General features: G+C 47.3%; 1 protein-coding gene across 1 annotated transcript in view; it reads left to right on the top strand.

The window, feature by feature from the left end:
- Positions 1–919: 919 nt before the first annotated feature.
- The window catches only part of LOC135384563 (serine protease 27-like), a 79311-nt gene continuing 68719 nt past the window's right edge, over positions 920–11511 (top strand). Inside the window, exons 1-4 of the mRNA XM_064613760.1 lie at positions 920–1000; positions 1353–1441; positions 2380–2476; positions 2563–2758. Of these exons, the coding sequence (XP_064469830.1) occupies positions 920–1000; positions 1353–1441; positions 2380–2476; positions 2563–2758 (463 nt within the window). The remainder of the gene's footprint in view (positions 1001–1352; positions 1442–2379; positions 2477–2562; positions 2759–11511) is intronic.

Genomic DNA, 11511 nt, shown 5'->3' with positions numbered 1-11511 from the left:
CTGACCGTCAGAGCTATAGCGCCTTTTTCAGTTCGACCCACAGACATAACGGTAGGCAACTATTTACATTCATCGATAACACATACAGCTACAACAACAGATTACGCAAACACAAACACAACCAGAGAGTTGAACCGAACCCGAGCCCGAACCGAAAACCGTTATTTTTAGCCGAACCGAAACTGAACCATTAAAAAAATTTGGTAACCGGTTCAGAAAACGATTTCCACCTACCTAAATTACCGACTGTGCACTCTCAAAAGACAACTTCATCGCATAGCACGCAGCTTGTCATCCGCCATCCCTGATTTGTTGAAAACGGTAGGCGTACGCCCTTTTGTGACAGTTATGCAGTTATGTTGAGCGTCAGAAAAACGTGCACGCACGGCAAAGCTACGCGGAACAAGCTTCTCCCAGGAAAGGTCCAAGTCATTGCCGGTATGTGGTTGATCGTGTCTCTAGATATTTTCCCTCAAGTACAGCAACAGGCATATTCTATATTCATGTATGTGTGCTTAGTTGTGCGCTATTTCTGCCTTATGTTCCTTGCATTGCTGCAAAACTAGCTGCTGCTGTAAAAATCTGAAATAAAAGTACTATGCTGTGAAATATGTGTATATGGCACACTATAAGCCGGCAGCTGAAGTGGACCCACTTGCGAGTGATTCAGAAGCTGGAACCACTTGCAAATGGGTCCTAAAGTGGAACAGCATGCAAGTGGTTTCCAAAGTGGACAATTTCCAATGGGTTGCCGAAAGGAGTATTTGTTTCACAAACAATTTGCAAGTATTTTGCATTATGCATAGATATTTTTCACCTGGGCTAATCCTGTTGCAAAAAGGAGAACAACGATGGAAGAGGAAATGGTTTGGAACGTTCTAGTAACTTACGAACAAATAATCTAGATACGCGTGAAGCCATGGAGTGCGGCCGAAGCAGAGTGGAGGACGAAAGAATCGTCGGTGGAAGAGCAGCGAGGGAAGGAGAGTTTCCATACTTGGTGAGATTCCCGATGAAACCTAGTCCCGTAACTCGTTGCTCAACAGCGACAGAAATCACTATTTCTTTGCAACTCGCACAGCTATAAATTACGTTGCAACCTTTCAATATAGGAGAATGCGGTACAAGTAACTCGTGCCTGATGTAGAGGGCAAACAGACCAAAGGGGTGTATCACTAAATCATGTCCTGCTGACGGGTTTGGCCTGGAAAGAGTCGTGTCCGACCTGGGAAATAAACAAAAAAGAAAGAAAGAAAGTGCATCAACGAGAATACTGCTTATATTGTTGTTCCTCAATGTCGCTCCCCCATAACATTGCGGTCTTATTCACCATAATATCCCATCGATTTCAGGCATCCATTCAGAAATACGGGTCTCACGTCTGTGGCGGTATCATCATCTCAAGGGACACTATGCTAACTGCCGCGCATTGTGTGCGGAGGTAAGATCGCATCAGTAAACAATCGCGAGTATATAGTAGATTGGGAAACAGAATAAAGACGAATACGATATGTAATGAAAGGGCAGAGAAGTATGGAGGGATGGCACGCCGCAGTTAAGACAACCCACTCCCGCTCACGTACGACACTCGTACGACGCAAAGCAAACAAAGTACACGAAAAAACAGGAACCACCCCAAAAACGGAAACAGTTTAGGTAAGACAAAAGAGTAAGAGGTAGGTTACTGCAGCTGCCGCTACAGGAGGAGCGAGTGGTGCTCCCATGATTAGAGATGTGGGCGGGTGCAGTTATCCGCGGGAGGACGACACAGATCCGGTGATCCGCGTGATTGAGATACTGGTTTGCGGATGGAAATATTCTGGATCCCGGAAATATTGCTGGATGGAAATTTTTGAACGTTTTGAAATCCACGCAGTTGCGAATGGAACCACGTGCCTCCGCGGAGCACGCGCAACAGCTGCAGCCACAATCGAAAGTACACAGCGAATCCAAAATGACGTATCCAATTGTGTCATTTGTTGTGTTGCTGTGCTTTTAACTTCTATCGTGCTCAGAAGGTGGCCTGTTCAAATCACGTCCGGATCACCAAATGTATAGGGGAACGCCACCTCTTCTAAATTGAGGACTGCATGTGGATGAAATAATGTTTCTTAACAGCTTGTATGCCTAAGAGCGAAAGCCTTTGTCATGTAACATTTTATGATGTAAATTGTATTCTTGCGATAACAACGATCACGGATGTGCGGACATACTTAATATTCGCGGGGATGCGGTTTACCCGGTTTAAGTAGTGCGGTTGCGGATGTTACAACACGCGGTTACCGTGCGGATACTGTCAATACTGCCAACCGCGCTCACCTGTATAACTGATCGTTTTGTTGCGACACATTCAGCGTCACCCGGTATCTCTCTCAACAGAAGAAACGTGACTGACCTTCAACAAAAGCTTGGTATGAGAGTGGAAGCTGGAAAAACGGACTTGAGAAAGAATGCAACACACAGCCAAAGTAGAAGGGTAAGCGAACAAGATTAGGCCATCCAATGACATATAAAATATTTCTTTATACGAATATAGTCCGTTTGTGTCTTTCGTCCGCAAAGGTGAAATCTATCATAAGTCACGAGAAATTTGGAACAAACGGAATGCGTAACGACATAGCACTGCTGAAGCTGCAGGAGCCGTTCGACTTGGAAGACTCGGAGGGATACGTGGCCCCCATCTGTTTACCAGATCCAGAGCAGTCGTCTTCTCTCCGGGGCAATATAATCGTTTCAGGATGGGGAGCCACAAGGGAAGGTCAGTATACACACGATTTGAGCAACGCGCTCAGAGAGAGGAAACGGGGAAGAAAAATTCACCCAAATTTGGGTGGGTGGTATCAGAGATGCCTCCGCATTGGTCTCTGTAAAACGTCTTATGCGTGGCTCATTAGGATGCGTGGTTGAGGGGTACAGCTAAGTAGTGCCCGTCAAGTTGTTCATGAATAGTGCACATATAGTACGTAATGTTATGCAGATTTGCTGAAACCGGCCTCGGAGGCTCAGTTGGTAGCGCGTTCGCCTTCTGATCCCGAGATCGCGGGTTCGAACCCGGCCGAGGACGCCAGTAACATGGTGGCAGGGTACAAGTTGCTTAGACACGCCGTCTTCCGCAAGTACGTTAAATACGGGGTGCCGTGTGATGAGCTTTCATCGCACGTTAAAAAACCCTCAGGTGGGCAAAAGCAATCCACAGACCGACCGCTGTGGCGTCGCTCATGATCTAAGTGGTCTCGCGACGTAAACACCCAATTATTAATTAATTACATTTGCTCAACAAGTGAAATAAATATTCTATGTAGTAGTGAAATTAACGAAACCAAATGACATACACAGTATACGTACATTTATTGTACAAATCTTACATGACCAGACATAAGGGCTACACATAAACGGTTTACAAGCTAGGCACTAATCTAGTTGGGGTTTTTAGTCCGCACCCTTGTACGAGTCACTCTACGGGGCAGTGGGCGGCGAGTCGGGCAGCGACTGCCGCGACTCGAGCGGCGTAAGGGCGCGTGCTGACTCGGGTTGTGGCGGCCCACTGATCGCTATAGTATAGGCTGGATCGCGCATAGGGTGCTCGACAACGTGGTCACCGGCCGCTATATTGGTGGGCCCAACGAGTCCTGTCGTCTGCATTTAGTTCAAGTGGGGCTGCCCGTATTTTTTAAAATTTCCTTTAAATTAAAGGCGGGTCATGCCAGTTTGTTGCAGCTTTGAGTACACTTCACACGGAGAGAGAAAGAGGGATAATTTTTCACAGGTAAGCTCTTTATTTTGAGGAAAAATCTGGTTATTCGTATCGCATGCATCTGACAATTCGGACTTGCTTGCACTGCTACTTCGCTGGTGCCATTACGTACTAAGAAAGTATTTGTGGGTGCTCCTATCAATCTCAAAACCATGTATTTTCTATAAACAATGCGCTTGTGCTATTCAGGTTCCCCTCACAGTCGCTCAGCGTGGCGAAGCGGATGCAGAACCTGCGCGGTGTTAACCTCGTATGTGCTGTCGCTCGTACAGCGTGTGTGATAAGTCACGCGTGTGCATGCTCTTCGTGCACAGCGCTTCGAATTTCTGTAATGAAATACGCTGAAAGCTGAACAACTGCAACGCACAGTGACAATAACGTTATTTTAAGATGAGGAATGGGGAGTTTCATCGCCAGGGGCTATACTCCACCTGATTGCTGGTGGTAATGTGGTGAATAAAATATAATGAGCCCCTTCACAATAAGGATCGAGGTCTTATTGTAGAACACACACAGATACACTCGTAGAACATAATACGATAATGGAAAAGGTCAAACGAGAACCATACAACACCAAACCACACAATAACGAACGAGAACCGCGGAACACCACACGAAAACCGAACAACGAACGAAAACAAACAAGAAATATGAAAACGGAAGTACCTTACAATAACAAACAGTGCGAAACCTTTCTGAGCAAAAAGAATTAATTTTATAGGTTGACATTCACCGAATTCACCTTCATGCGTATACGACCATGCTCAGAACGCTAGCTTCTTTCGCCGTCTTCGACCGAGTCGAGAAACTTCGAACTGTCGAACCTGTGGTGCTCGAGTCTTCGAAACTCGTCGTGTAGATGTCTGCGTTGTGCTTTGTGTAATACAACCTCCAGTCTTCGTCCACGTTAGTGATGTGCAGGCCTTCGACGCTAGTCATTCGCGACATGGCAGCATAGACGAGTCGTTGCGGTTGCGACTTGTATAGGAGTACACTACGTTGTTGTAGATCACACCTTGCGATTTATGAATAGTCATGACGCTGGCCTGAACAAGAGAGAAGTGAACGCGTTTGCAGGCGACATCCGTGTTCAATGGACAGCGTGGCGGTGACCGTACTCAGGTTGATGGGAACCCAGTCCGGACTGAGGCAAGGGTTGCATGATGGCATGTAGCGGTGCGGCTTTGATTTTAGTCATGCGACCCGTTGCTTCACCGGGAAACCGGAGCCGTAGACACACGATGCGACCTACTTGATCGTTCTCGATAAATTCGAGAGTCCCCATCGAACTGTTAACCATGCCGTCGTGCCCATCGACGTTTGTCGTGATCACTCGTTGACTTTGTACCACCGTGGTGTTGGACGACATTGACGACATAACGAAACGCACTGTGCAGACACTAGGAAGTCTCAGCAGGTCGCAAGCACTCTACGAAGACGGTACAATAAAGGAAGTTGTCTCAATTTTTTTCTTTTAAAAATCAATCAATCAAGGAAGTTGTCAAACCAAAGATCCACAAGATTATGTCCACAAGATTATCCCACTTCAAATGAACCAGGGCTTATCGTGTTTTAGACCAGCTCCCGTGGCATATAGTGGTTAGGATGATCCCTTTCCACGAGGAGACTGGGAGGTGGCATGCGTTCGAATCCTCTCACCGGCTGTGCTGTCTGAAGTTTTCCCTGGGTTTTTCGAAGACTTTCCGGACGAATGTTGTCACAGTTGCCCCTGAAGTCGGCCCAGGACGCATACTATCCCCCCTGTCCCCACCTGTCTACGTCTGTACGCTGCTCATAGTCAGAGTTGCTTCACGGCGCTAACACGGATATAAAAAGAACCATTTCAGGAACCGCTCCCAATTTGAATTTTTGGACCGCTATTGTGAAGAGAGTCCAATCTGCTAAATCCCAGCCCGCCGAAACGTTTGTGATCAGCCAAAGTGGGCAATAAAGAAACAAACGAGGGGGACATAGCGCATCCCGCGAGTAAAAGTGTCCCCTCTCTCTGACGCTACTCTTCAGCGAGGCACAAAAGTGCGTCAAAGAAATAAAAAAGACGCTAACGCGGCATTTGTTCGCCCATAGTTCATCAGTACATTTACCGATTAAGATGGGAGTGGTCGCGTGTGGTATAACTCGTGGGCCTCTGAATACGTGAGTAAATAAAAATACCCAAATGTGCGCCCACCAAGAGTTATAGTCGATATAAGTTAAACATTTTCGAAAATTTCCGACTTCGTCGGCCATGGCGCCCCTTCGACTGACCACTATGCGCCACAAACAGCGGGAAGAGGTCAAAAGGAAAACATAGGAGGCAGAGGTACCCCGACCATTACCAGCCCCTTCGATTGAACGGTACCGGAAACGGAGGGAACTCGCCAGATTGAGGCAAGCGCTGGAGCCGCAGCTGTACACGAGTGCTGCGGGACCAAGCGGGTTATCGCGGCCCACAATTGAACCTACCGAGTCGCATGTACCCCCAACGGAAGTAGACGAGCCCCTCCAGCCCATCAGTGGCCACCCTCGTTCGCCAGGTTGGGCCCAACTGCCCGAGCGCGCGGTATCGCAACCCGATCATTTTAAACATGCGCCCGAATACCGTAGGCGATGGGAGTTGGCCACAGCGCGCTTTAGGACTGTGTTCATGGACAATGAATTCGGGCACAAGTGTGACGTATGCGATCGATTGTGATTCCAGAAGGACTTGAACGCCGTGACTGCCCCTGTGACTCGATTCTTGGAGAGCGCGTTCCCTGGCGAAGACACCGCTACACTCGAAGAAAAAAATGAGTACTTTTACTCCTTTTGGGGACTAAATCCATTGCCGCAAAAAATAGTCCCTTTCAGGAGTAAATGCACGGGAGTAAATGAATGTCACAGAGTGGAGACTGCATTTCACGCGCTGTTGTAAGAGTCCCAGGTACATAATTCGTGTGCATGCATGAAAATACTTTGAAGCAAACCGTCAACCGTGATATATCGAGTGATATAAAACCTTGCGCCATACATAGGGCACAATTTGCGAAAAAAGATGCGCTAACTGTTTCTTACTCTGTGTGGCTGGAAAATTGCTACGTTGTCCGAGTTATACAGCCTTATGTCGTTCAAATTGACCAAGGGCACATATCTACGTAGACTGTTCGATTCAGGAGACCATTCGCGAAGTTTAGTGACACTTTGCAGACCTGTCGGGTTCAAATGTCGGGTTAGGTGACTAAAATGGTGAGTAATTGGGGGGAGGGGGCAGACTAGGGGAGTAGAAGCTGCAATTACTCCCCATTTTACTCCTTTTTTTTTCTTAGAGTGTAGATTCATGCTCTGCCGCAACTGCTCAGACGTGTGCAGACACAAGCGGGTGCCCTCGCTGAGCAGGAGTAACAGATACAATTACCCGTCATTCCCTTCCCATCTGCTTAAATTTAGCTCAATAGAGGAGCGGCTGGTGTCCCCGAGGCTGCCATACATGCAGATACGCCGATTGCGACGCGCAGGCCAGTACGGAACCGTTGGTCAGGTTATAAATGTTCCCGTCGACGTTAACAACATGGTGATGACCCTGCGGCGTCAGTTGGACAAAGACTATGTCACAAATGTGAACATAAAGCGGGCCATCATGCATAAGTCATCGTTCTTGAGCGGCTCCGTACGGAAATCCACAGTGAAGGCGTGGCTGCTTGGTAGACAAGCCGCTGACTGGAGGGCGAGCCGGATGTACCGCTCGTTCTCACAGGTTACTTCAACCTGTCGCCTACGTAGCGAACGTTCAGATTTTGTGGGCGCACAGAATTGGACGCCCAGGGCGATGCAATTCTTATATACGAAGGCGCTCCGGTTGACGGAAACGTGGACTGATGATCCGTGTGAGATCGACGGATACAGGTGCGTGTCGTTCCACATGCGCCAAGAGAGGAGAAGGGCTGGTGTCGCAGTTTACGCCAAGCAAGGGTCACTCCATGGCATCTGCCCATCGAAACGAAGTGAGAAGCGGGAGACATGTGCGCAATCGAGAGCCACTATCAACGGTCGTAGAACCATCGTCGTCGCCGTCTACCTCCCGCCAAACGTTTCACGAGACGACATGAAAATCTTCCTCACATGGAACCTCCTGCCGTGCTCTCCTACAACGCATCTAAAGTTCCCCGAGGTAAAAACGGCGCACTATACCGACGTGCCGCTCATTGTGAAGGGGACTTTAACATTAACGTCAGTGACGGCAACAACGGGTGGTTTATCGACTACATGAAGGAGACGTTCAATTTGGACGTGAGTAATGTGGATGTGCCGACCACATGCAACGGCATAACGATATACTCTGTGTTCGTGAGAAGTGTTAGCTTGTTTGTTTGTTTGTAAGAAAGAAAAAAAAAAGGAGCAATTGAACTCGTCTCCCGACTTGTTCTGCTACTCCTAACATAAATTCTCACCCCCCCCCCCCAAAAAAAAAAAAACTTCCATGTGCTCTACTCGCAAGTTTGCGATTCACTATTCACATGTTCGCTATTCAGAAGTCCACTATTCACAGTTATCCACTATTGAAAATTATCCCAAGATCATGCACAGAGAATCCTAAAAGGTTGTGTCCATCCCACAGCTCTGAACAAATTTCGCAAGTGCCGCCAAGGCAGCATCCCTCGTGTTCGGTGCCGAAAGTCCCAACTCCTTCACTATATTGAAGACCATGCTGTCTAGTCGAGCAAGTGTAGCTTTCAGAGTAGCTCTTTGAGACGCATACCTTGTGCAGTGCATTGGAATATGCTCACTATTCTCCACCGTTGCACAAACCGAACAATTCGAGTCGGCTCTACCAACTTTATGAAGAAAATGACGCCCATAAGGCACATTCAACAGACACCGGTGTAAAAACGTCTGAACAGAGCGCGGTAACGTAGTAGACGATGCGAAGTAGCAACGACGAATCACTCTGCAATTGTTCCCATCGCCGTCTGCACAGTTCCTGCGACAATGACTTTAATGAAGATGTAACATCAGACTTTGAGTATATCACCGGATATAGTTTTGAAGATAGGTGCGCTACGTCCGCTAGTTCGTCTGCAGCAGTCTGCAGTTCGTCTGCAGCGTCTGTAGTTCGTCTGGTTCCCTCCCATTTCAAAATGTCCAGGAATCCACTGCAGAGTTACCTTGTGGCCGGCGACTCTACATTTGTTGTATTCATGGAGTATTTGGCGAACTCTTGGTGTCATAGAGCCATTTCCCAAGAATGAAAGCGTGGCTTGGAGCCTAGCTTTTGAATCGCTGTACACAACCCATTCGGCAGGTGACTGTTGTGCCAGTACGTACTGTATTGCCAGCTGTATGGCTACCAATTCTGCTGTTGTTGAAGATGTATTGTGCGACAGTCGTGCCATTCCCTCTTTCCTGTGCAGCGGAACCACAAAAGCAGATGCTGAGCCTGATGCCGTCGTCGATCCGTCAGTAAAAATAGCAGTGCTGCAACAGTGACGCTCCATCATAGACAGACAATGCTGTCTCAGCTCTACAGTGGGCAAAGTGGACTTGGGGTGGTGTACCCCAGGCACGGAGATGCAAATCCGTGGTAGCTCTAGACTCCAAGGGGCATGCTCTTAGAGGTTGTGTTTTTGGCAAGTTGCGTTGGTAAGGAGCAATGGCTTTGTGGAAGTCCGAATTTCGGCATCTCAATTCCCGTGCCAGGGGGTGCTTGTCATGGCGCAGATTCAGGCGCAGATAGTGGCGCACAATTTCTTGCGTTCACAGCACCTCTACAGGCAGTTCTCTAGCTTCTGCTGTTGCCAAAACATTGGAGGCGGCTCGAGGTACGCCGAGGCAGATTTTCCGACCTCTTGTTAAAATTCTCTGTAGTGTCCTCTCTGCTGTGTTGCTTATCCCGTATAGTATTTATTTATTTATTAAAAAAAAGAAGGGTCCGGAGGACATTACATGGCGGTGGGAACATCAGCAAGGCATGGAACATGGACAAGGAAAGCACAAGGAAATAAGGAAACAAAACAACATCTTGGAATAACAGGATAAGAACAACACAAGCATGTATACAAAGTGATAAACTCAGCAATACAACAAAACTAACACTGGTATTGAAGATGAAGAAAGCGACATTGTGCAGCGAGTGTTTCTCGGTGCCTAATGTCTCCCCGTTTCCTTTCCCCCGTTTTCCTTTATGCTTTATCCTGCTACATCCACTCTACCCCTTTCCTCTCTCCTGTTCTTGGTGTTTTGTGTGTTTGTTCTTCTCTTTTTCCTAGCTCATTTTTTTTTCACCCACAAACGCGCTTTGGAATAGCCAGTTCTGACTGGGTCGGGACTAACCTCCCCATATTTTTCTTTCTTTTTCCAATCCAATCCAATCCAAGAAAGCGGGAAAGAGAGCTACGGAAAACTGCATGGTCGTCAATGGTTGCGATTGATGATGGGAGGTTGTTCCACTCAATGGTAGTGGCGCAAAAAATGATTTAGAGAACGCGTTAGTAATACAGTGGAACCGAGATACCTTGTTAGTGTGATCGAAGCGAGGGAAAATGACACTCGAGCGTGTGATGGGTGATTGCTGGGAAGGCAACGTGAAAAAAATCTATGGAAGAGGTTTAACTTAGCAAAGCGACGACGATGTTCGAGTGGCTCGAGGTTGAGACTTAGTTTTAACGCGGAAACGGAAGTAGTGAAAGAGTAGTCGTTGACAATGAAGCGAGCAGCACGATTTTGAATGGCTTCGATGGTTTCACAGAGATATTTTTGGGGAGGGTCCCATATTGCGGATGCGTACTCAAGCTTGCTTCGTACCAGAGCGGTGAAGGTTAGAAGCTTGAGATGGGCAGGGGCCGATCTTAGAGTGCGCCTGACAAAGCCCAAGGAGCGAGAAGTATTGGACACGATGTGATTAATGTGTTCGTTCCAAGTTAAGTTGGAAGAGAGGTGAACGCCAAGATGTGTGTAGGAATCTGCTCGAGTTAATACTATATAGTTAATTGCGTAGCAGAAGGGAGGGAGACAGGAGGCACGTCGGCGAGAAAATGATACGATGCAGCACTTAAACATATTCAGGGGCATTTGCAACTCGTCACACCAGCTTTGAATTAGGGCAAGGTCGGTTTGTAAGGATAGTTGGTCAGTAGGGAGTTGACTTCCCTGTATACAACGCAATCATCAGCGAGTAATCTGATAGCGGATGATATGCCTGAAGAAAGGTCATTAATATATATAAGGAATACGAGGGGACCAAGAACTGAGCCCTGAGGGACTCCCGAAAGGACAGGGACAGTTGAAGATATGCGATTGTTACATGACACTGAGAACGAACGCTTATTTATTTATTTATTTATTTATTTTACCCTCAGGGCATACGCATTTCAGAGGGGAGTGGTGTACAGAATGGTTATTGAGCATAGCACATAAATGAAAGACACTAAAGGTTGGCATTTCACACAGCAGTCAATCATTCGAATAGTGCACACATACCGCATTTTTAAACAACTGAGACGAAGAGGTAGCAGTCAGGGAGCCGGGAAGGCAGTTCCAGTCGATCGATGTGCGTGGAAAAAATGAGTCTGAGAAGCCTTTAGTAGAACATCTAGGAATTCCTACTTTTTGTTGATGGCTAGTGCGATGGGAAATATATGTGGGAGAAAGTAAAAAGTGGTTACGTAGCCGACCGTTGTGATAATATATTTTGTGAAAGAGGCATATGCGGGCAATTTTACGACGTATGGCGAGGTCGGGAAGATGGAGTGTGGATTTCATAGAAGATACACTGGACCGTTGATGAT

This window comes from Ornithodoros turicata, chromosome 2 (genome assembly GCF_037126465.1).
Source record: "Ornithodoros turicata isolate Travis chromosome 2, ASM3712646v1, whole genome shotgun sequence".
Lineage (NCBI taxonomy): Eukaryota > Metazoa > Arthropoda > Arachnida > Ixodida > Argasidae > Ornithodoros > Ornithodoros turicata.
The sequence above is the reverse complement of the archived record's forward strand: the minus strand, read 5'-3'. Positions and strand labels throughout refer to the sequence as shown.